This window comes from Haemorhous mexicanus, chromosome 19 (assembly GCF_027477595.1).
Source record: "Haemorhous mexicanus isolate bHaeMex1 chromosome 19, bHaeMex1.pri, whole genome shotgun sequence".
NCBI classification, from domain to species: domain Eukaryota; kingdom Metazoa; phylum Chordata; class Aves; order Passeriformes; family Fringillidae; genus Haemorhous; species Haemorhous mexicanus.
The window spans coordinates 11308130-11333587 of NC_082359.1; the positions used below are offsets into that span (position 1 = coordinate 11308130).

General features: G+C 48.2%; 1 protein-coding gene across 7 annotated transcripts in view; it reads left to right on the forward strand.

The window, feature by feature from the left end:
* Positions 1-24626, forward strand: part of KDM2B (lysine demethylase 2B) — a 104134-nt gene extending 79508 nt beyond the window's left edge. For 4 of the 7 annotated variants that reach the window (XM_059863716.1, XM_059863718.1, XM_059863721.1 and 1 more), the window contains 10 exons: positions 8081-8305; positions 11500-11643; positions 16064-16150; positions 16768-17037; positions 19333-20009; positions 21416-21579; positions 21998-22159; positions 22414-22515; positions 22841-23059; positions 23369-24626. In XM_059863716.1, coding sequence (XP_059719699.1) covers positions 8081-8305; positions 11500-11643; positions 16064-16150; positions 16768-17037; positions 19333-20009; positions 21416-21579; positions 21998-22159; positions 22414-22515; positions 22841-23059; positions 23369-23550 — 2232 coding nt within the window. In that variant the 3' untranslated portion in view covers positions 23551-24626. The remainder of the gene's footprint in view (positions 1-8080; positions 8306-11499; positions 11644-16063; positions 16151-16767; positions 17038-19332; positions 20010-21415; positions 21580-21997; positions 22160-22413; positions 22516-22840; positions 23060-23368) is intronic. The other 3 variants (XM_059863717.1, XM_059863719.1, XM_059863723.1) reach the window with 3 other exon arrangements.
* Positions 24627-25458: the final 832 nt, after the last annotated feature.

Genomic DNA, 25458 nt, shown 5'->3' on the forward strand with positions numbered 1-25458 from the left:
ACGCGCCGCGAGCGGGTGGTTGTTGCCTCTCGGGGGCTGCCCTGTCCGCGGCAGAATTGTTATTTTTTTTCCTATTAAGATTCCTCAAATAGCTGCGAGGGCTGCGGGACTTGGGGGAGAGTCTGATGCTGAGCCTGGCTACCTTGTCTTCGTTTGATTTATAGCCAAAGCCTCCTTTCCATTCCCAGGGACGAGGGATGTAGAAGAAAGAGAAGGATGTGTGCCGGAATGAAAAGAGAACTTTTATTAATACTTGCAGGGTTTATTCTCTGAAGGCTTTTTTTTTTTTTTTTTTTCCTGTGGGGGAAGGAGAATAAACTTCTTGAATTTATGAAGTAATCTGTGAAAAATAATCCAGAACATATGTTCTAGATTGCGTATTTTACTCTCTAAGAACTGCCTAAGCAATTAAAAATGCACCAGGAATAGTATTAAACATGTGTATGTAATTTAAACATAAACTTGATAGTTTTGTTCCTAACTCGAGGTGTTTCGCTCTTTAAAATAGCCTGATATTTTCTTTTTAGAGACAAGTTTCTATGTAGTCCAGGTGTTGAGACTATCTTCCAAAACCCATCTTGTTTTGAACAACTTTACCTTGTTTTGGTTCAGAAATGTGCGTAGAAAACAGGGTCGAGAAAGAGTTTGGGGTGGTGGGGAGCCTTGGGTGCTCCCCAGGGATGGCAGATCTGATGCAGAAACCTTGGGGGACCCAGCGTGCTGCCCTGGCCTGGTCAGTGTCAGCCCAAGAACCTAAGCTGAGGTTTGCATGAGTAACTTTATTAAGCCTTTATCTTATTCTGAGGGTTGTGTGAATGTGCAGGCCTGTGCTGCTTTTGAGTTCACTGCTGTGCTCCCAGACATAGTTAGTTAAATGTCCTAGTCCTTTTCTTAAAATTTTTTTCTCCTGCCAGGCCTTTTCCATTTGTGTCTGTGTCTTGGTGCAATCACTGCACACTTTTTAAAAAGAGCTAATGGTTGGGAGAGCAGATTGGTCTCAGCTGTATTGTACCAGCTGTGAAATTGTTGCTTGGAGGTGCTGGTTCTTGCTGGATGAATCTGGAAAGTTGGTTATGTTCTGGGATTCTTCTCTTCTAAAACCTGAGGCTTTCATAGCGTTTTTGTGTCTTAGAAGTTTAAAACAAAAATTAATGCAAGACAGGGGAAATCTTTCTTTTGGAGTTTCTTAAGAAACTTGGTCTGGTCTTAAACTATAACGCAGTGACCTATGTACCAAAGAGCTGTGGAATGTTTTCCTTTCTGTTCAGAACTGTTCCAGTGGTAAAACACCTCATGTAGTTCCAGCTGTATTTTCATACAGGCCTGCTTTAATGTCTGCTTACCCTATTTTTCTACACAGGACATGTCCAATCAATATTATGTTGCTTTTTCTACTGCGATAGCCCTTATGTGTAACAGGTGCTTCACATCTAAGGGTGCAGTTGAACAGCACAATTTCAATGCTCCAGTAGAAGCCACAGGTTTTGAAAGTGAGTTTTTAAGCTGACTTTCATTCCTCTTTCCCTGGTCTGTGTCTCACCTAAGAAGGCAAAAAGTCTGTGGAGTTTTATATCACAGAGCACCCAGGATTTACTGCACTTGTGGTAGTTGCCAGCAGTGCTGGGGGCTTGGAAGCGTGTGGGTTGTGTCCTTTGTCATGGGCAGCACCTGCCCCAGCCCACCAGGTTGCTGTGTTGCTCCTGGTGTGAAGAAATTTGATTTCTGACTGTGTGTAAACATAGAAAACTGTGCCTGCTTGGGGTAGGGGGATTTGTCCCAAAGCAGCAGTAAAAAAAGCTGTGTTGTGCCCCAGTCTGGACCTTACTGGGGTCTTTTTTTAAGAGCTCCTGCTTTTGCTGAAGCTTATCTCCCAAAGCATGTTTTTGCCAATGTATCTTATTCCACCCTCCAGGCCTAACTTCTGCCTCCTCACCACCAGAGGAAAATAAACAGGGGCACTGACATTGGCACTGATGTGCCAGTTTATCACACCCTAAACAACATTACTATGTTGGCAGAAAAGCTGCTGGAGTGTCATTAACACCCAGATGAACCTGCAAAATATAAACTTTTATTTTCTTTCTGTTTTCTTGTGGGAAATTAGTCTGATTCAGTAGTGGAGTTCTGTGTGGTCACCTGGAAGGGTCACTAGGAGCTACTTTGGTTGTGGTAGAAGAGGATTTTGTAGGTATGAAGTGGAGGAGATGGTGGCAGTAAACATCTGGAGAGGATTAATGCTGATTTGGGATAGCTGGGATTGAAAAAGTTCCAGTGCCTTCCCTTTCCCTTCAGTGCTGCTGTTTAATGAGGGACCTTGGACTTGAAGGACACCTCCACCCCAGCAGGAGTGTATTCTGAAGGAGGGTGATGTAACTATAAACACTCACTGTGAGAGGAAAACAGCTCTCCTGGAGTTGGCATGTGCAGATTTTTGGGTAGATAGGCTTTAGTCAGACATGGTCCGTGGTGTTGGCATGTGCTCTTCAGTTAATACAGCTTTTAAGGATGTTATTGGCATCAGTGGGATTTTTTTGCTCTCTTAATCTTAGCTTCTTCCTTGGCCCCACTGCATTCCTGCAGTTACATCATCCTGTCCTTCCTTCTTCCTCTGAGTTCTTCCTTTGAGAAGGGTTTCTGTTAATTGCTAAACAGATGTGAGGGTTTAATACAGAAGAACTGTTGATTTGGTTGTGATTATTCCCAGGCTCCTGAGGGAAGTGGTGGAATCTATGGAAGTGTTAAAAATACGTGTGGATGTGGCACTTGGGGACGTGGTTTCGTGGTGATCATGGCAGTGCTGTGTTAATGGTTGCACTCGATGATCTCTGAGGTCTTTCCAACCTTAACAGTTCTGTGATTGTGCAGTGCCTGGCAGTGTGAGTGTCACAGGCTGACCCTGCCAGGCAGCCAAGGCCAGCACCCAGATTTTGGGTAAAGTTACCTGGTCTGCACCACTGCTGGGAATTGTCAGTTTGGGTTTCCAGTGGGAATGCCAGAACTGCCTGCTTAAGGAGGCTGGGAGAGGAGTGTGGCACTGGAGCAGGAGGGGACACAGCAGCACACAGAGTCTTGTCCTCCAGAACTTGCACTCTGTTTGGATGGAAAAATGCACCTCTGGTGCAGTGGGAAAGGATGGAGACCTAACAGACCAGAAGTCTTTGCTGTGCCTGTGGTGTTGCAGTGCCCAGTGTTGCCCATGACCCAGCCCCTTTAGGGGGTGGTGTTTTAGGTGACAGCAGTTATGAATTGTGGGTTAATGCGTGTAGCTTCTGTAAAAATGTTTTCCCCCTAATGTTTATTTATCAGACCTTCTAAAGAAACAAGTGGTTGTTAGATTTGGCTATCCTAATTCTGTTAAAGCAATTACATTGGGATGCAATGCCACATAAAGCTCTAAGCTCAGGACTGGCACCTGGCAAGGCCTGGATTCTCATCTTTGGGTGCTGTTGTCGTTGTGTGGATGTGGTCAAACTACAGTAAATGAGAAGAATCAGAATTTGTCTGTGTTACAGAAGGAAATCACTGCTGTCTTGCAAATGCAAGGGATGTATTTGTGTGGCACAGCACCTTGAAGCAGTGAACACTGCGCACATAAAAGTGTTGTCTAGGGGAGATGTACACTGGATACTACATGAGCTGTTCAGGTTGTACTTGGTTGAAGTGAAGTGTTTCAGGGTCTCGCTGACCTGCCCCCTGAGAAGCCCTTCAGAACAGCCCCACACGTCTCTGGGGTTTTGTTGAGTCTGAAATAATGGTTTGGTGCTGCTGGCAGCAGTTCAGAGCAGGTCACTGAAGCTGAGTGGTGGAATAAGAGCTGTGCCCAGGTAAAGGCCACTTGCAGAAGAGCTTGTTTCTAGGCTGCAGACTTAGTCATCCTTGCTTTGAGAACCAGGACCTCCCTCCTTCTGGACTTGGTCACAGGGTCAGCTGATCTTCCACTCTAGGGTGGAGGAGTTTGTGTGTGAAGTTGCCTGGTGACATTTCTGGCAGATCCCAGTTGGTGTTGGGACAGCAGCTGGGGAACATCAGCACCTATTTTATGATGCATTTAATGGCTGATAGCTCTTGCAGTGTTTTCTCCAAAGCTTGGTGTTCACGGTATTTTTTGTTTGCCCGAGGTCTTTTGAGTTGTTCTTTGTAATTGTGAAGGTTAGAAATTTGCTGCTGTAAACATCAGGGTTATGTCCTGTTGCAGAAAGGGTTGTGCTCAGGGCAGAGGCCATTCCTTAGTGCCTCTGGTCCTTCTGACCTTGGTTGGTGGTTTTGTAGTGACAGCTGGGCAGGGCTGGGACATGTGGAAGTGTGCTGAGGTACCTGTAAGTAGGCAGTGGAAACTGCCCAGCAGCCAAATGTTTGTCCATAACCAGGATAAACTCATGTTCTGAGGAGAGGCTTCCAGGTAGCTCATTTCCCAGGGCTGGGTTAGAATTGTGAGTGTTGCACCTGAGTGTGTGCCCAGATCTGCACAGCCCTGTTGAGAGACTTCAATTACTGGTCACCACCCCACCAAGTCCCCTAATTGTGTTGAATTTGGTGGGGTCTGTAGGAGGCCAGCACTTCAGAAAATCGCTGCATTTCCTGTTGGAGGGGTGGGCATGTTTAAGCACTGTGGTGTGGGAGGGTGAGCCCAACTTCATGACTTGTAAATGGTTTTGTAGTGCATAGGACAGTACCTGTAGTGGCCCACGTTCACCCCCAGCTGCTGTGTCTGCTTTGGGAACAGGAGCAAGTTACCTTTGTGTGTCATAGCACTAATACAAAGAGCACCAAAAAAATCCCACAAAAGAAAAAAAAAAACAAAACCAAAACCCAAGCAAAGCAAACAACCCAGCATCGTGTCCTGTGCAAATCCACCAGCTTCCTAGGTTTCAGTGTAATAGAGATGTGAATTTCACATATTAATCCTAATACATTTCAGCAGCTGCTTGCTCTGCCTTTGTTGAGAGCTTGGCAGAGTGGCAGTCACCACTCCAGCATCCCCCTGCCTCTCTTTTGAAGGCTTGCTGTGGCCATAGAAGTTGGGAGCACAGTTCTTGTGGAGATGTTGGAGAACATGGTGGCTGGTGATGGTATTCCAGGCAGGCTCTGTCACAGCTTCCTGGCTTCTCTTGTAAGGTTTAAGGGTGGAAGAATCTTCAAGTTTGGTACAGTCTTTGTTTCCTTGACAGTTCTCAGAGACAGCTGTGCGGGGCTACAGAGTCGTCAGGTCTAGGCTGTGCTTGAGAGTTGCATCTCCTTGGGAAAGGAGATGGTGGGGTCCCCTCCACAGGAGTGAGATTGTGTCACCCCGATGGGTGTGACACCCAGTCCTGAGCCTCAGGCCGTGGAGCTGCTGTTTGCTGGCCACCCAGCACAAGGAGTGCTGCCATCCCCTACCATGTGCTCATTATTTGCAAGACAAATCCATGGAGTTGTGCTGGGAGGGAGATGGGGACAGGAGCTTTGAAGGAGATTTTAGCCAGTCTCATTACCAGGCCTGATATGTTGTAAAACTGCAGTCTGAGCTGGAAATCCTGCAGCATCTCCTCACTAACATCGACCTGGAATTTATCTGGCTGTCTGCCATGTGCTAAATAAACCCCAAGCCATGTTGGAGGCTCCTTCTACCCCCTTGAATCCCAGGCCAGATTTTCTTCTGTGGAGGTTTTTAAGCGACCACTTTTGGAGCCCCTTGAAACTAGATACGAATGGGAATTCCTGCAAGGCCTCTCCAGCCTTGCTGGCTGCGACATCCTGGAGTGAAAACGTGGCTTGGATTGAGGATTGGTTGGTTGGTAAATTAGTACAAACCCAGCTAGTACAATTTGCTAATGAGCAGTGAAGAGGTTTGAGTAGGCAAGAATGTTCCATACAGTGAGATGGAGGTCTGCACCTCTGCTGTGTTCTGGTGATGTCTGGAAGAAAATCTGAGTTGTGTGGTGTGACTTCAGACTTGTTCTTGTACTTTCACCTTCCTGCTTTTGTGGGTTTTTTAGGATTCTCAAATTCTGTGTTCAAGCAATGCCTTTTATCATTTGTGTCTTTGCAGTGTCCTGGCACTTAAACTGTTGTCCTCAGAATTAGGACTTGGCTCGTATCACTGTGGCAGAAGCAGGAGTTGTCTTTCAGCTGGAAAAGTACAGAGTTTGATTTTTCCTTGAAAGCATTTAAAAACAGCATTCTCACGGTGTCATAGCTGTTGTTTGCCTCAAACTTAATCATGTTGCTTCCCAGTAGGAAGGAGTCAGGTGCTCACACAGAATCTTCCATGTGCTGTTGTCCAAGGTTGTTGTTCATGTTTTGGTTTAACTTGTTCCCGCTGCTATCCAGCCTTTGGTTCGTGTCTCGCCTCCCTTCCTAGCTGAAGGAGACTCTAATAGAATGGAGGAGTGATTCATGCTGAGGAAGAAAATTATCTCTTATCTAGGTTGCCTCTAAGCCAGTCCTGCCAGAGCCGACTTTATCCTTGAGAGGCTGGAAAGTTGGTCTAGAAGGTAAATATTTATTCTTTAGAGTGTCTGACATTGATCTGCAATCCAGGCGGCTGCTGCGGTTGCCGATGGGAAGGAAGCTCTGCTCGTCCGTGTTCACACAGCGCTGTGAGGTTCAGCCTGCACACGGAACAAAATCTGTTCTGGAGGAGTGAAATTAAAAACTTTGCAGAAATTTCTGCAACCTCATGGACTAAGTAGTGTTTTTTCCCACCTCAGTAATGATAGTCTGTAGGAGAGAATACTTAAGGGGTCTAGCTCCTGACTTCTTTGCTCTTCCAGCACTGAGATTCTTGGGATGGAGGCTGTTAAAATATCAGCACTTCTCTGCAGCTTAGAGAAAGTCACTGGAGCTTTGCTAAGTCAGCTGGGAGGAAGATCAAATACACTGCAGTGTGGCTTCTCTTCAGGGTTGTACAGCAGGACACTTGGGGTAGCTTTTGTACAACCAAGTGCAATGTTTGCACATCTCTTCTTTTTAAAACTCTGGTGGAATTTCTGCGTGGCTCCTCACAGCCAAGCTGCCCCTGCCTTGGTGATTGCCCAGAATTCAACAGAAACAGAAAGTGAAACTGGGGGGTCTGTTGGTCATATGCTGAGATGTGCAGAAAATGGAAGACTTGTATAAATGCTAAACCAAATGAACTTTGCAGTCCTGTTATTATCATCTTTATGGAGAAAGCTGTCAGGGGTCAGTATGAGCCAAGCCAATTCTTGCATAATTAGCTCCATACAATTACATGGTATTTAGTGATGTCTGGCTTGAGCTGTAAGTTCTTGTGTATAACAGGGAGTTTCTGATGAGAACACGAAATTTGGATGTCCAGAGTGAATATGTTGCAGTTAACCTAATCATTTCAAATCTTTTCATGCTCCTGTAGTTTCTGTCTTAAAGGTCATTGAAATCTAGACCTGGGATGCCCTTTTTAGCCTTTGCACATCATCAGTTGGTGTTCTATTTTTGAGCACTTGCTGGTGTTGGATAGGAGGGGAGCTACCTTGGAAGGGTTTTGTAGCATTTGTGTTTTATTTCCTACTTTTTTGCTTGGCAGTAGTTCATACTCTGCTGATTTTTTTAGGGATACGATTGGAGGCTTGAGCCAGTGGCTGAGTGGTTTTCTGCTGTACATAACCACCAAATCACTTTTGCTCCTCCTTGGACTCAGCAGAGGAAGTCCTTCTGGCTTAACCTGAGCACAAATCTAAGATACCTCTAGCCCAGAGCTGAGCACTGGCACAGATCATCTATTGACCTAAGCCAGGCATCTCACTTGGGACTTGATCTTGTGTTGAGCTGTGCCTGAATGTCTTTCCCCTGCCCTCCTATTGAAATGGGCTTGCTCTGGCTTTGGGATATCTCATTTGTGTCATGGCTTCTGTGTCATTTTACAAACCATCCTTTCTTGGAAAGGCCACGGAGCTCCTTTATGTCTCAGAGTGACCGACTGCTGAGCATTACCTGTGTGTGTAATTCACTAACAGGGGGCAGTTTTGCACTGAGCTCAGCAGGGAGCTGGATGTGCAGCTGACCCTGTGTGTGTGTGTCTCTTGCAGCTGACCCTGTGTGTGTGTGTCTCTTGCAGCTGACCCTGTGTGTGTGTCTCTTCCAGAACAGGGCAGTCGGGCGGCCCAAGGGGAAGCTGGGCGCTGCCTCTGCGGTGAAGCTCGCGGCCAACCGGAGCACGGCGGGCGCGCGGCGGCGGAGGACGCGATGCCGCAAGTGCGAGGCGTGCCTGCGGACAGAGTGCGGCGAGTGCCACTTCTGCAAGGACATGAAGAAGTTCGGGGGGCCCGGCAGGATGAAGCAGTCCTGCATCATGAGGCAGTGCATAGCTGTAAGTGTGCCTGGGCCTGCAGCTCGCCCGCAGAGTCCTTTCCTCCTGCTGTGTCTCCTGGCTGACCAGGTGTGGGGCTGGGAGCTCTGCTCTGAGAAGTTTCTAAAGTGCACCAGACGAATCGTGTGATTCCCTGCCCTCCCAGCTCAGGTCTCTTCTTTCCCAGTGCTTCTCATCCTCACCAAATCCTAAACCAGAATGCTACTAAAACTTAACAGGATAGCTTTCCTTTTAGCAGTATAGGGCTGGAGATTGTCAGTACATCAAAAATCAGTGCTCAAGTCACTCTCAAACTCTGGGATATGGGGGAAAAGGGGAAGAGTGGGAAGTGCTGATTCTAAGGATGAAGAGATGTGTTTGGTTTGGATGTTGGAATTTCCTGAGAAGCTGCCCTGCAATCATCTATGCTGTGTTATCCACACAAATTAGGATGAGAGAAATCCTTGACTGACAGCCTCCAAGATTTGGTGTTGATGACCCCAACCCTGGACTCCCAGAGGTCTGAATTTCAGTTTGTTTGCTGTTACTTAGGCATAGAGCAGAGGGTCTGAGCTGGATGAGGCAGAGAGCCATCAGTCCGGGGTCTTGTCTTCCTCAGAGACTGGAAATGGCTGTCAGGGAAAGAGCATCAGAACAGGGCAGGCAGGCAGGCAGTTTCCTGGGCTCCTGTGATACATTACTGAGGAGCTTCTTGAGTCACAAGTGGTAGCTTTCTGTTTAACAAATATTGACAGATTAATCTTCCATTAAGTTGTTCAAGCAGCTTTTGAATCTGTAGCTGCCATGCTGACTTGTGGAGCTTCTTCTCAGGTCTCATGTCTGCAGTGACTCTGTTCAAGGCTAAAAATCAGCTTTAGTTTTTTACTTTAATTCTTTAGAAGGTCTTGTTTATGCTGTTGTTATGGGTTTGGTTTTCTTTTGTTGTTGTTTTTTAAGGAAAGGAATGTTGTTTATTCATAACTGAAATATCACCCTATCTATACTGATTTCTCTCATTACAGTTCACTTCACTTAGTGTTTGGGGGTTTTTCTTGTAACTCTTAGGAGATGACCAAAGTGGAGGGATTAAATGACTTCACCTACCAGTGATAAAAAAACTGATAAGCACTTAGGGTTTCCAGTAGTTGCTCCTGGTAGCTCACTCCATGTTCTGTGCCAAGCTCTGCTCTGTTCCTGACACAGAGGATTGGGTTCAGCACTGCTGGATCTTTCAGTAAAGTACACAGAATATCCACCTTTCTGCAGAGTACTTTTGCAGCTCAAGTGTCTTTTCTTTGAACACTTGATTTCCTGGAGTGTGGCATGAATTGAACAGCATGGATGAAGAATTTATTATTCTCCAGGGGCAAGAAATAGTGAAATCATGCTGCCTTTTTAGTGGAAGGATTAAATTAGGGCTGCAGTGTGCTTTCTCATCCTCACTGATGAAGGAAACTTTCATACTAAGCTGTGACACTCTCAGTAACGCAGGCTGAGCCTTTTGGAGATGATCTGGGCTCTCTTCTAGCTGAGTGTAGTCATCTTCTCTCTTCCAATGAGGATTTATTTCTCTTCTTGTGCCTAGAGTTTTACTTTCAGTTAGGACAGAGGTAGCCAGGGGTCTCTCTTTACTTGTCCCACCCTCACATGCACTAACAGTGACTTCTCTGCACCTTCTAGGTTGGTGCAAATATCAGGGAGATTATTACAAATTCTTAAAGCAGCAAAGGCCCAGAAAATTAAGGAATCGAAGTGTTGTGCATTTCAAGGTGCTTTACATTTCTGTAGCAATCCTGTTGGCTTTGCTCTTGTTCTCTAACAATTCAGCAGTAATAATATCCAGCAGCTTCCAGCCAGAAGGACCCTGCAAGATGCTGAAGCTGTATGGAAGTAATGATCCCTACAGTTCTGGAATTGTGCTTGCCTTGGTTAATAACACTGACAATATTAACTAGACAGACTTTCATTAAGCTCAGAAGCCTTCAGAGAGCCTGTGGCACTGCTGTTCAGAGAGCAGGAACCTCCTCTGCATCACCAGTTCCATCAGGAAGGGAAGCAGGAGTGCCTGGGACACTGCTGCATGGAATGGGGCTGGCAGGACACGTTGTGACAGCCCAGCTGCTGTTCCAGCCCCTCAGTGGGACAGAGGCAGTGGTGGCACAGAGGAGATTGCCTGGACACCCTTGCTCCCAGCAAGAAAAATTGTACTGCTGTTTGCAAAATGCTCTGTGCTCTAATGGCTCACTACTGCTGGGCTTCCCCCTGCCTGAAACTTGCTGAAGGATGCTCTGTTGATGCTGAAATTGGGGTTGGTGTGCAGGTATTCTCTCAGGGATTGATTCACTCCATCCCCAAGAGATCCTTGCTGGGAAAAGCCCCATCTCTGCTCCTGCCTGTGTGGTAGTTAAGGACTGGCAGCCTCATCAATTGCACTTCCCTTTGTGGGCAGCTTAGCTTCTTCCTTTTCTTTTCTGTAGTGAGGTTTATACCTTATTGCTGCAGACCAGAATTTTGTTAATCATTAGCCAAAAGGTGCCTTTTTAATTAGAGTGCCATTCAGTGCTTTGACATGGGTGACAGGTATGTGAGATGCTGCAGTTCCCTTTCTGCCTCAAAGAAAGAAAAATCTGTGTGATCCTACTTGTGACACTTGCAGGAGAGAATCCTCTTTCTAAGTGAGCAGAGCTTTTTGCAGTGCTCAGGTTGGGAGCAGGGCCCTGGATAATGGACTGCCAGTCAGGAAAAGGGCTGTTCTTGGTTCTGTTGTGGGCTTGCTGTGAGACCTGGATCAGGTCCCATAACATCTGTCTGCCCTGCCTGTAAAATACGGGAGCTGCCAAATTGCTCCTCGGATTGTGAAACCTAATGGATGTGAATAGTGCTGTTCTAGGGTGATTCTTTCCCCTCCCATTGAACACTGGTGCAGTGACTTGCATGCCAATGTCTGTGTCAGCTCACAAATTCAAGGAACCCACCAAAAATGCATTTTCATCCATCCCAGTAATGTTCCTTGAACCTGCACTGCTACAGGGTGAAACGTGTCTTGTGGAGCTTGATCTGGTACCCAGCCCTAATTTGTTACAATTTTTTTTTCCTTCCTGTCAGTTTGCACAATAATTTCTCCTCTTTGCAATGAGGATACTGTAAATGCACATTGAGCTCTTGTGTTTCCATGTCTGCCACATCTTGATCAGTTCTTTCTGATACGTGAACAGCCGGTGCTGCCTCATACTGCTGTGTGTCTGGTGTGTGGAGAAGCTGGGAAAGAGGACACTGTGGAAGAGGAGGAGAGCAAGTTTAATCTCATGCTAATGGAATGCTCCATTTGTAATGAAATCATACACCCAGGATGCCTTAAGGTGAGTACAAGGATGTGATACATGTTGGAAACAAAAGCTGAATTAGTTATCACCTTAATGTAAAAGTGATGCACAGAAATTGGGAAGCTTTTAGGTTTTTGTCTTTGGACAGATGAGTAAGTGAGCAGAGAGCTGGTGTGAGGAGCAGGGTGAGCTCTGTGGCATCATGCACAGCCCAGACCAGCAATGTAACAGCATTCCCTGGGAGCAGGGACCCTGGCTTTGGACATGCCCTGAGTGTGTGAAGATCTTGTGGGTTTGTTTCTTTCTTTTTGCCCCTTGTTTAAGGAAGTGAGGTGTTTGAGTTGGGATGGGGAAGGCAGAGCAATCTGCCTGTACTTCAGGGTGAGATATTCCCAAGTCCATGTCAGTAGCTTCTTCCTGAGTCCCACAAAGTACAGATGAACAATTGGCTGCTCGTGTAGGTCCAGGCACAGATGTGCCTTAGGGTGGCAGCTGGCTCTGAAGATGTTAGGAGCAACTGTTGGAGCAGAAGTGCAGCTCTGGAGAGCAGCCTGAGTGAGTGGCAGGCTGCAGGAGTGCTCACCCTTGGCTGACTTGAGTCCTGTGAGCAGCTGTATTCTTTGCTGGTAACAAAAGTGTCATTTTTGGGCACATCTTCCTGCATTAGCATTGAGAAGCTGCCTTTCTCCAGAGCTGGTTTCTTTCAGCTGATCAGCCATTTCCTGCTGCTGATTTGTTTATGGTTAAAGTGATTTGCCAAAGCAAATGTGTTCTGTCACACCGTGCCCAGAACACAGCGTTTGGGCCCTTCTGGGCTGTCTGGGAGCAGAGGTGTGTGTGTTCCTGTGCAGGCCTGGGGTGAAGCTTCCCTGGCCTTTTATTTCTCCTGAGCTCTGCGTGGTGCTGCTCCAGGCTCTGTGCTGTCATTTATTAGAGCAGAATGTGGGGAGCTGGCAAACCCAGAGCTGTGCCTTCTCCCTGATTCATGGAGCTGGTGCTCAGTTCCTGCCACAGATGGGCTCTGGAAAGGAGCTTTGCTTGTTTGGCTCTGCTTAAAACAAAACTTTGGGGGCTGATGAAGCAGAGGAAGGAGCTGCTCATTTTCAGAGGTACCTTAATTTTGCTTTGCTGTTCCAAGCCTTGCTAGAAGTGCCCTGTGCACCCCCATCTCTGCCTGGCAGTGTCAGTGGCACCTCAGGGCTGAGTTCAGAGGACAGTTGTTGTCTAGTGGCAGCTCAGGTATGACTTCCTCTCCCCATACTACATGTGGGACTAGTACAGGATGTGGGTCAGATCTGTGAAGTCAGGCAAGTGCTGTTTGTTGTCTTACACATGTGTGGTGTTCTGAGTGTTCTTTTGGTAACTAGGAACAGCGTTGCTTTGGCTGTTCCTGACAATTAAGCACTGGGAGATTTACTGTGTGCCTTGTGTGCCTTTTATTTTGATTTCTCATTGCTTCTGCTGAGCTGAAATGGTGGGTAACTGGTGCTGTTTATTTCCTGAGGCAAAAGAGCACTGGTAGAATTTCAGAATCAGCTTGGAAGGTGAGATGAGACTGCTCAGGAGAACAGCAAAAGGAAAATGGAGCCTCTTCCTTAGATCCTTCCTTGCTCTTTATTCGCAGGTTCCATGATTTCCTGCAAGACAGAAATCTCTAGCCATGTTTACATGTTGCTCCAGCCCTGGAGCCCTGAGGATGGAGCCCATAAATAGCCTTTGAGCAGCCCCAGCCCCAGGGCAGCTGCCTTCCTGTCCCACTTGGGAAATAGCACCATGGGAACTGCTGGTCATCTCCAGCTAAATGTCTGGCAAATGTGCTACTGGGGGAGACTGGAATAAGCTGGATCAGTGCAGATGTCCTTTCCTGGCTTCTTCCCATGTGGAGTGAGTTCCCTCCAAGATGCATCTCCCAGAGCTTGTGGAGTAGTTTGGTGCATGCAGGGGGTGATTGATTCTCTAGGGCAGGTTGGCTGTGGTTTGAAGTCCATCTTCTTCCAACTCCCTGATTAGGCTGTTCATGTTCTGGAGGTTTTGCTCCATGAAACAGCAGTGCCAGAGGACCTCTCTGAGGAGGTAAATTAAGGGTGGCTTGGGTGTATCTGCCCTGGCACACTGAGCCTTGAGGGGCTTTTGTGGGGGCCCTGGGTAGCAGAGCACCTGCAGTGCTGGTGTTGGAGCTGTGCTGGGGACAGCAGGATGCTCCATGTCCTCAGAAGTGTCACAGCAGCTTCCTGACATCCTTCTTTCCTTAAAAATACCACACCAACACAAATGCTTGTTTTGCTGAACGGGTTTCTTATGAAAATGATCTTGGTGAGAGTTTCGCAAGCACAGCGCTGCTTCCAGAGGGAGCTCGTGAGATTTTGGGATGAACACTGCCTTGCATTGTTCCACAGTGTTTGAGTTGAACCAAGAGTGGTGAATTTCTCTTGCTTCATCTCAAATTGCTGGCATTGCTGGCTAGCATGTCTGAGTGCAGCATCTGATGCTGTTTCCTTAGGGTGAAGGGGTTCCTTTCTCCACTAGGAGCCTGTTCTTTTCCATCTCAGCTGAATGTGCTGATAACAATGGAAGTGAATATTCAGGAGCAGCAGGGGTACAAAGGCCAGAATTCATGGCTCTCCCTCAGGGATGCCAGATCAGCATCCTGGGGTCTCCATATCCCTACCAAGTGCAGTCCCCAGCACGAGGTCTCGTGCTCAGATCTGAGCTGCTGACCTCGTGCTGCAGGTTGGTTTCTGTGACGCCTCACGCTGTGCCTCAGACACCCACCTGCTGTTTGCAGCAAACACTCAGAACTGGCTCCCACCCAGCCTGAAAGGCTTGGGACAGATTCAGTGGCAGGTTTGTGTGTGTCTAATTAGTTTGCTTACAGTTCCTCACATCTGTTCAGTTCCTTAAACTTCACAGAAGGGACAGAGCTGTAATGCTTTCCCTTCAGCAGCACTTGTTCTATATTCAGTGCGGGAAATAACTTGTTCCCAACTTGGGCTTGGGCCAGGAATTGTTCCCCTGAGGCAGAGATGTATACAACAACTCCTGGAGTATCTTACACCTACCATGGGAAAGAAGGTTCAAAGGCACACAGTTGTGATAAAACCAGTATTTAAATCCTGCCCACTTCATTTACTTATTTATTAACTCCAGGAGTCTTGCTGAGAGACTGACATGTCATCACTCTCACTGGATGGTGAAACTAGAATGGCTGCTGTCTGGCTCAGGGACTGGAGGAAGCAGTTCCTAAATCCAAGGGCTTGCTCCTGCACAGCCAGTTCCTTTTCCCTGCGCTGGGGGGAGAGGAGGAAATGTTTCAGAAACATGAAAAATCTGCAGATCCCTGCCCGTGCTTGTTCCTGTCTCCTGCAGCCACACTGTTGCTGCCAGTGCCCAGCTGTTAGTCTGGACAGCGGCATGTTTTTGTTGTCTACAATAGTAATAAATCAATTTTTTTTTTCCCCCCAAGTTATTTATTTCTGAGTATGTAATGAAACCCTTAAGTGGGAATGTGCCATCAGTGAGTGTGTGTGTGTGTGGAGGGTGTATCTTAGCTCTGCTTTTCATTCACAGAAAAGTCTTTTCTGAAATGTTTGTTCCCTGTTTGGAAAGCACTCCAGGCTCCTGTGTGAAAATCCAGACAAGAGGAGCATTCCAGCTGTGTAGGGCAGGATTGTGCTTTTGCTGGAGTGTAACAACACTAAACATAAGTTTGTTTCAGACAGCAAAATGTCAGTGTTGGAGGTAGTGAAGTTGTCAGCCTCTCTCTCCCTTAGCCTGAGTGAGGATCTGGGGTGTGGCAAGGCCTGGGAGGGCTCTGTCCAGTCTGGATGAACGTGCCTGTTCCGAGCTGCCTTGGCAGCCACCAACCCCACTGGCACAGGGGCTGGAGGGCTGCAGCCTGGCACTGCTAGTTCTGAGCCTGAAAGAAAAGTATTTGAAGGAACACTTGATTACAGTGCAGGGTGCTGTGCTGCTAAAAATGCCCCTGGGATTAATGGATGGGAGAGCATGGCTGGGAGAACCCTGCCTGTGCAGGGATCAGGCTGTGCCTCTCCAGGGGGACACAGGGCTGGGCTTTGCAAACCCGAGGTGTGGCAGGGCATTTGGAGATGGTGCAATCACAGCCCTGGCTTTGGGGGTTTGCTTGGGCTCACGGGGAGTTCTCTGTTGTTGCTCCAAGAGCAGAGTGTGTGGATTGGGATTGTCACTGATCTTATGGAAAGCCCAGAGCTGAGCCCTTTGTCAGATGTGTTTGGCCAGCGTCCCTCCCTCCTGCATCGCCAAGGGGTGGCTGTGCAGCACCTGGGGCTTGCTCAGCACCAGCAGGATGGTGCCTCCGCTCCCTGGGAGGGCTGCAGTCCCTCCCAGAAAACAAGGAGCTGTACAGTGTTCCTTGGGATGATCATCACCTTCCTGCAGGCTTGTGCAGCACAGCTGTGAAGGGTTGTGTCTCCCACAGGTGAAGGAATCGGATGGTGTGGTTAACGATGAGCTGCCGAACTGCTGGGAGTGTCCAAAGTGCAACCACGCAGGGAAAACTGGAAAAGTGAGTTTAATGGGAATAAGTGGTGCTGGAATGAGATACAAAATCTTAAGCATTCCCTCTGGCTGATAGATAGACAGACTTTAGCCCAATACAGCTTTTGATTTTGTGCTTAATTCAGGTTTTGTTCTTAATGGTGGGGGGGTTGGAATGAGGTGATCTTTAGGGTCCCTACCAGCCCAAACCATTGCAGGGTTATGTGGTTCATTCCATGACGATTCTGTGAGTTGAAGGAGACAAGCTCGCAGCTTTCTGTTCTTCAGTAATTTTTGTATACTTGCACCAACACTTCACCCAGCACCTGGGGAATATTTAGGTTAGTTCTGTGCTCTGCTACATGTTAATTTTGACAAGGATAATTCCTGAAATTAAAAATTCACAAGCAATTATGCAAAACCTGGAGTGTCTGTTGGAATTAGTGAAACACTATTTCTTTGCAGACAGAGACAGACACTTGCAAGTGTGTAGTTAGAAAAATAACCTCAGGAAAATTAAAACTTCTAACTCCTTACTAATAATTTTGAGTTAAAAAGTGACCAGCGCAGCAGTTTTGGAGTGCTGGTGGCAGAGCTGGGAGATGCATAAGGTATAAAGTTGGGTTTGTGTTTTGTGTCTCTCTGGCGTACAAGCAAAAGCGCGGACCAGGATTTAAATACGCGTCAAATCTCCCGGGCTCGCTGCTGAAGGAGCAGAAAATTAACAGAGACAACAAGGAGGTGCCAGATGCTGCCAAACGGAAAGGGGACTGCGAGGAGACCCCCAGGAGGAAATCAGAGGAACATTCCAAGAAGGCTCCAGTTGACTCCATCCTGAGGAGAAAGTCTGACGAGGTGCATCTGTGGAGGAAACGGAAATTCGAGAAGTCCCAGGAACCCACGATGAGGAAGCGGGTAAGGCACAGCCCCTGCTGATGGCTCTGCACAGGGCCTGGCCTGCCTGGGGCTGCTGGCTCTGCTCTCCTGGTTTAGAGCTCGTCTCAGATCCCAGACTGTTCCCAGAGGAATTGGGATTTTTTACTGTTCTGGTAAAAGCTGCTGGTCTGACAGGACAGTGGGTTGAACAGGGCCACTCAGGTTGATGTTCAGGGGCCGAAAGCACTGAGCTATGGCTGTTGTTTTATTCAAGATACTGGAAAACCCACTTTAACTGAAAAGTCTTTACAAGGTGCTCAGAGTAGGAACAAAGTGAAAATCAATTTTTCATGGAAGCCTTTTCAGGTCTCTCCACATGGTGGCGCCTGGCAGCTGTTTTGGGGCTGCTTTGGGGCTGTGCCACCCTGGGAAACCTCTGGAAAGGACACCTTGGGGTGCCTGCAGAGAGCAGGAGCTGCTCCCAGCAGTTGTGTAGGCAACTTGGCCCTGAACATGACAGTCAGAACTCTCAGGCCAGGCTGGGGCACTGAATTTTCATGTAGATTCCAGAATGTGGTACTTGGGATCTGCAGAAGTGCTGGTTTGCAGAGGCAGAAATGAGGGCTCCAGTTTACTGTGTCTCATGACTAAAGTGGCTGATGGCTGTAAAATCAGAATCAGTGACTGGTATTGCCTGTCAAACTCCCAGGGGTGGGAGTCAGTCCTGCAAGGCTGGACACTGGGAATGCTGCAGGATGGCAGATGTAGGGATTTGGGCTGCTTTGGTGGAGAGAGAGCAAAATTCACAGTAGCAGTTCCTGCATAGCGGCTTGCTGGCCATGCTTTCCTTTTCCCATCCCTTTGGATTCCCCCACATTACCACACAACACAACAAATGTGTTTGGGCTTTTTACTTTCTTCCAACAGCTAAAAATTGGAGAAAAAAACTTTATCCCATTTACATCTTGAAATTAGAGAGTGTCTTTCTCTTATGGAAACATTTAACTCCAGAATAGTTCAGCTGCACCATCTGGGTTTATAGTTTCTCTTCTGGTGTCCTGTATTAAAATACAGCAGCCAGTTGTGTTTTTATGACCCAGGGAATAAAAATCTGTTCCTGTACTGGTGTTTGGCCCTCCCTGTGTGGCTGAACATTGCCCCAGTCACACAGCCCCTCAGCAGGCTGTACTGCAGCACATCCTGGAGTCCCTGCTCCCCCCAGGGAGCCAGGGATGTCCTGGCACACTGCTGCCCTCACAGCCTGGCACGATCACAGAATTCCAGTGCCTGTAAGCAGAGCACCCACCAGTGCCCTGTGTGAGGGGTGCTGGGAGCTGCACTGGCCTGGTGCAGTAATGTTTTATTCTAACCTGTCATTACCTTACTGGGACTGCTGCCTTCATAATATGTTAATTTAAAGGCAGGGTGATCAGCTTTCTCCACCATGCACCGTGGCCTGAAACTTGGGAACACAGCCACTGCCCTGATCCAATTAGTTTATTGGGAAAGCGAAAGCAGGAGCCCTCTGACACAACAAGTGTGCTCACAGCAGTTCCCTCTCCTTGCCAGTCCAACTCTCCTTATTAGAGCTGTTTCATTTTAACAGCTGCTGACTTCTTTCTTGCTTGTGGTGATCAGATTAGGCTTGAAGCCTTTCCCGGGCCTCGGTTTGTGTGTCTCACACAGCCTGGTGAATTGGAGGGGGTGCATGGAGGGGGAAGAGTGCAGAGCAGTGTGTTGGGAGCAGGAACTGGTGCAGGAGGAAGGTCCTGTCACATTCCCTGTTCTGCAGGGATTGGAGGAGATGGCCAGGGTTTGGTTGGGTGTAAAGGAGCATCTAAAGTCTCTAAAGGAGGCTGTGGGTGTCCAGCAGCTGGGATGGCAACTTGTGATCCCAGAGGTTTTGGGAATGGCCTTCCGACCATGGCCTGAGGGCACTTGGGCAGTGTTTGATGTGGGTGCCCAGTGGATGTGGCCCAAGCCTGGGTTCTTGTGGCCTGCTGGGGACAGGATTGTCCATGGTGTGCTGCTGATCTTCTGTGTGTAAATGATCCACTTGGAGATAGGCAAGGCCCTGGAGTGTGCAGGAATCTGCCGGCTGAATCAGTACATTTGTCACTCCTGGAGTCCAGCGAGCCAATAGCTGGACTCCTCATCCCTGCTGCCTCTTGAACCCGATACCTTTGGCCGGTGCTGGGATGGGGCTGGGCTGGGTGGGGCCCAGTGCTGGCAGGGGGCCCGGCCCCGGGCAGGGCTCCTGTGCAGAGCATCCGCATGGAAGCGCTGCTGGAGCCCTGCGGAGCTCCCGCAGTCAGCCCTTGTCTCTCCTTCCAGCGGCGATCGTGGAAGGCCCCGGATGACCGAACTGCCATGATCAAACCCCTGCGGCGCCTCAAGCAGGAGCCCGAGGACGAGCTGCCAGAAGCCCCCCCCAGGTCCAAGGATAGCGACCAGTCTCGGTCCAGCTCGCCCACGGCAGGGCCCAGCACGGAGGGCGCCGAGCCCAGGGACAAGAAGAAGTTCAAGATGAGGAGGAAAAGGCGGCTTCCCAATAAGGAACTGAGCAAGGAGCTCAGCAAAGAGCTTAACCAGGAGATCCAAAAAACCGAGAACAGCCTTGCCAATGAAAACCACCAACCCATCAAATCTGAACCGGAGAGCGAGAACGAGGAACCCAAGCGTGCGTTGAACAACAGCGAGAGACTCCATAGGTTCAGCAAAGGGTTGAACGGGACTCCCCGGGAGCTGAGGCACCACCAGCTCATGCCCGGCCTGCGCAGCACCCCCCGGGGAATCGCCCGGCCCCCGCCCTCGCTGTCGCCCCCCAAGTGCATCCAGATGGAGCGGCACGTTATCCGGCCTCCTCCCATCAGCCCCCCTCCGGACTCGCTCCCCCTGGATGACGGGGCAGCCCACGTGATGCAGAGGGAAGTCTGGATGGCTGTCTTTAGCTACCTCAGTCATAGAGACTTGTGCATCTGTATGAGAGTTTGCAAGACCTGGAACAGATGGTAAGGAGGGCGGGACACCAGGTGTGGTGGGATGGGCACGGAAGGACAGTGGGTGATGGAGGCACCGGTGTCTCCTGGGGAAGGCTGTGGGCTGTCTCTGGAGCTCTGGGGAGCCCAGGCAGAAGGGGTGACCAGCAGAAGTGGCAGGTCTCTTGTTGCTTTCTTAGAAACAGCAGTTCCCAGCATTTCTGGTGGAGCTGTGTGTGTCAGACTCGGCGTCAGCCTGCCAGGCTCCAGAGCAGCCGTGCTGGAGTCAGACACCGCAGTGTTCCTGCTGCTGGAACAGCCAGGCTGGCTCAGTCTTGGTGTCATTCTGCCCCAGGACTTCCTGACTGCCAGCATTTGTGCAGTTCATTTATTAAATACCTACTGAGATAGTGAGGATCCCACCGTGTGCTCCTCACAAGGGCTGGGCTGATTGTCTCCCTGTGGAGGGTACGTGGAGAGCCAGCCTGTTCCCTGTGCCAGCAGAGCACGTTCTGCAGGAATCCTTTGTTGATGGTGTTTGCTCACAGCGTGTCCCTTGTGCTCGGGCACTGTGTGGCCCTGACACAGCTGTGGCTGCAGAGCAGCAGCAGAAGCTTTAGTGCAGATTTACAGGTTTCAGTGACCCCTCAGAGAAGCCTTGTGGCTCTGGTGACTCCTGTCCCACGTTCCTGCTGTGTGCAAGGACAGACAGACTGGAACAGGCTCCTTTCCAGCACAGCCTGCTAACAGAACACACAAAGTAGAGGGGCTGATAATTCAGTGTGAGGTGATGTGTGTGGAGTGTCTTCTCTGTGGGCTGCTTGGTGTCACTGAAACCTGCCAAATATATTTTCTACTTAAATCCAGATTTGCTAATTAAAAAAATGAAGAAAATGCAGATCCTGCACACTCATCAGGACTTGGTGTTGCCCTTAGAAACCCATAAAGAGCAAAAAGACAAATAATCTACATGGACAGGAAAAACACAAACACACAACAGGAGAGGGAGGATCTGTTTTCCCAAATCTACTCATTTTAAGTAAGGAAAACACAGAGGAAATGGGGATATTATTTAAAGCAGACTTCATAGTCAAAACATAAGGAAAAAGTGGTGACTTGTCTTCAGGCTATAAAATGGATTTTAGTAAGTTCTGGGATGACTTAAAATGGGATCCAAAGTTGTTGACACTTGTAATTCTGTGGAGATAATTCCATGCTTTATTGCAGGATATATTTGATGGAGAAACTTGAAACTTATGTAACATTGTGTGGGGTTGTGTTTATCTTTGCAATACTTGGCCTTACTTTTGCAATTTTCAGTTAAACGCTGTAGTTTTTCCTACTGTTTAATGACGCCTTTTAAAGCCTTACCAAAATCCAAACAAGTGCCAAATTAAGTGCTGTTTTTCAAATTAAGGGCTTTTTTTCTTTTTGGGTAGGTGCTGTGACAAAAGATTATGGACCAAAATAGATTTAAACCATTGTAAATCCATCACTCCACTTATGCTTAGTGGCATTATTAGGAGACAGCCTGTAACCCTTGATCTTAGCTGGACAAATATATCTAAAAAGCAGCTGAGTTGGCTTATCAACAGACTGCCAGGTAAGTGATGTGTTTTCATCACCAAATCACAAACCACTTTGTATAACAAACCAGTCTGTATCTAAACTGCAACCTCTGGAGAAAGTCTCCGGGGACTGCGGTGGCCTAGGAGAGGAGTAGACTCCTCTAGGAGGGCTGGAAATGTGAAAAATGAAGCATCCGTGGGTTAAAATGAGCCAAAAATATTTTTTTCTGACTACTTGACATGGTCAGTTAAAATAATTTGAGGCAGGTCTTGCCCAGCAGGTAATGCATGCTGCTGTGGAAAGGGCTGAGGGGGCTGGGGGAAGGAGTGAAGTTCCAAGTGGGGGGACAGATGGAGAGCTGGGCAGGAAGAGGGAACTGGGGGGGTGCCAGTGGAGGTCGCTGGGATGTGCCTGGGAAGGTCCCAGTGCTCCAACCTGTTCTGTGTCTGCAGGTCTGCGGGACCTGCTGTTATCAGGGTGCTCATGGATAGCAGTGTCGGCACTTTGTAGCTCCAGCTGTCCCTTGCTGCGAACTCTGGACGTGCAGTGGGCAGAAGGACTGAAAGACGCACAAATGAGAGACCTCCTGTCCCCGCCCACGGACAACCGGCCAGGTAAGGGCGGGAGGAGCCCGGGAGCCCCGTCCCCCCCGGGGCCTGTTCTGTGCTTAGTTCCCCTTGGAGCAAACGGGCAGGAGCCCCCACAGCCGAGCCTGGCGGGGCTGGGGCCGTGCTGCCCCTCGGGGAGTTTGAGGTAATGACTTGCAGCACTCCTGGATGGAGCCCTGGGGTGACAGGGATGTTCTGTGGCTGCTGAACCATCATCTGAGCCACTGTGCTGGTTTTCTGTCTGACTTTCTTCTCTTCAGGCTGCAACGGGTGTACTTTAGAGAGTATGGAAACACTTTCTTCCAGTTCAGGGAAGGAGCAGTTCTGTGGGTCATGCCACATTCGCCCGGATTTCAGCTCAGGTGAAATTTTGAGCAAATCAGATCTGCTTTCTGGCATGCACTGCACAGCCTACTGCTTAATCCCGACTTGTAATTCCGCTGGGTCCCTGCAGTTACTTTCATCCCTTTTGTTTTGAAATCAGGAGGTGGCTTCGTCCACATGCCTGTTCCAAAAATAGACGAGTGTTCCTGCTGATGTTCCCTCCAAAGCTCCAGACAGGCAAAAGCGTCTGAAATTGACCCAGGGCAGCAGTGTTGTGTGTCACGGTGCATTTCATAGAGGCCTGCGGATGTTGGCAGCACAGGGTGGGGCTCGTGGGAGTGACCGGCTGCCTCTGCTCCGCAGGTCAGATCGACAACCGGAGCAAGCTACGGAACATCGTGGAGCTGCGCCTGGCCGGGCTGGACATCACGGACGCTTCGCTGCGGCTGATCATCAGGCACATGCCCCTGCTCTCCAAACTCAATCTCAGTTACTGTAACCACGTGACAGATCAGTCTATTAACCTGCTGACCGCCGTCGGAACCACCACGCGGGATTCGTTAACGGAAATTAATTTATCAGGTAAGGGATGTGGGGGAGGGAACTGCCAGGGCATCCCAACTGTGAGGGGGGTTTGACCCAGCCCTGCTCCTGCTGTAACTCCCTGGCAGCAGCTGCTGCCACGATGTGCTGCTGGTGGAAACGGCCCCGCAGCTGCCAGGAGCTGTTTTATCCACGCTCATCCTCCCGGGGGATTTCCTGCACATCTGGGCTGCCTGGCTTGATCCCATGGGTTACACAACAGCTGGGGGATGGGGATGGAGCTGGTGGGGATTCCTCGTGCTGGAGGAAAAAAATCAGTGCTGAATTCCTCCCCTCTGCTCTCCCCAGACTGCAATAAGGTCACTGACCAGTGCCTGTCTTACTTCAAACGTTGTGGGAACATCTGCCAGATCGACCTGAGGTACTGCAAGCAGGTGACGAAGGAGGGCTGTGAGCAGTTCATAGCAGAGATGTCTGTGAGCGTCCAGTTCGGGCAGGTGGAAGAAAAACTTCTGCAAAAACTGAGTTAGTTAAAGGACTCGTGTAAATACTGGGGCGAGGGGGGGAAGGGACTAAGAACACGTAGGGATTTTATTTTCAATTGGGAACTTGGAATATCAGAAAATGCCGCAATTGGATTTTACAACTCTTGTTGAGGAGAGAACAACGTGAAACTACCCATGTTAAGAATTTCAACTTGTGCCACTAATTCAGTCCACCTGGGATGACCTGCACTGGCTCTTATGCAAATTCATAAGGCGACTGTTACCGATGATAATTGTTCACACCTGGAAGAAGACTGAGCTCCAAGAAATACTGTTATTTAAAGTACCACAGCATGTGCTTGGTAGTGTAAATTTGATTTCTGCTTTTCATTTCTTAAAACAAGAAAAAAAAAAAGTTGGTGTCATTTAAGTGGACCACGCACTGCATTTCTGCCTTCTTAACACATTTTGTTTTGTTACATCTTACATTATGCAGAACTATTTTTGTACAAAAATTGTTTAAAAATTATTTATGCAATGTTTGAATGCATTACCAGTGTTTCGGTTTTGATTGCCAATTTTTATCTTTACTTATGGTAGGCGAGAACTTAACCTATACTTCGTAGGCAGTATCTATCTACAAACGTGCCCAGGTCAGGAAAAGTAGGTTCATACTTTCAACTTAAAGCATGTTTTAATGGAAGTTTATATCCTGCTTTGTATACTTCAGAAGTGACATAAGCATGTTGTGGAAATAAGGTGTAAATTATAGTTGAAGTAAAACACTTTTATCTGTATAGAAATCACCTTTTTCTCAAAATTTTAAAAAAATTCCAATTTCAGCTTTTGCACATAGGAGGGTTTCACTCTGTAGCATGAGCTCTTGTACTCAATATAAAATTAATTTATACAGTGAGTCCAGCAGTAGAATAAATGGTCAAACGTAGTCTCTCTTTCTTTGAAGTGTGAGTTGAGTTCTCATTTAAGGTTTATAACATGGTTATTTCCTGATTGTAAAATTCTGCATTCATAAGTGCCATTGTTGTACGGTGTTGTTTTCGTAGACCTTCCTGATGCAGTTTTACCTTTGTTGAATTTGTATAAACAATTGTACAAAAACAGGCGCTGGCTCTGTGCGTTTCTGTCGGGGAGGGGGGGATGGCTGCAGGGTGCCCAGGAGCACTGACAGCTTGAGAACATTAAAACTGGAGCTGAGTAAGAAAAGAGACAGAGGCTGAGAGAGCCCATCACCCATCTTTATTGAGTTCGAGTGGCTGATGAGCAGCATGGAAATAACACAGAGGGCATGTCTGTCTTCATTAGCCTCCCCTCTGGACAGACTCCAGGAATTAAGTACCTTTAAAAAGTTACTTCTAAAAAATAAAGCCATTGAGAGGTTTGCTCCCTTCTGAAAAATACCCAGTTGAGCTTGGAGCTGTTTTTTTGTGAAGAGGAGCTATTTTCTCTCTTCCAAGCCAGCTTAAGGAGTCACAAAAATAAGAGCAGGTGCCAGTGCAGCACAGGTCCAGTTCTCAGGTCCTGTACCCTCAGCCAGCACAGCCTTGGCTCTGGAACTTTGTTGCCACGTGGGAAATCAAAGAAACTGTAAACTTTTTAACCAACTCTACTTAAAGAATAACTGGACACACATGGTCCTTCCTCACCTCTTTTTTTATGGTGAACTTCACCAATCCCAGTCGTGGCCATGCTTGGTCACAGGTGTCCTTGTTCTCACCTCCAGCACGAGCTCCTCTTGCTGCTCCCTACCCCAGGTCCTTGCTCACAGACATCCTACAGGGACCCTTGCAATTCCTGCTCCAAGAGGACCTGGACCCCAGCTCATGGCACAAAGCTCAGCCTGACCCTGGGCCGGGGGCTGGCAGCAATATGGGAAGCTGGTTTGGGTGACTTGGCTTTGGGTGAAAGTCTGTGAACATGAGATTTTAAACAAAA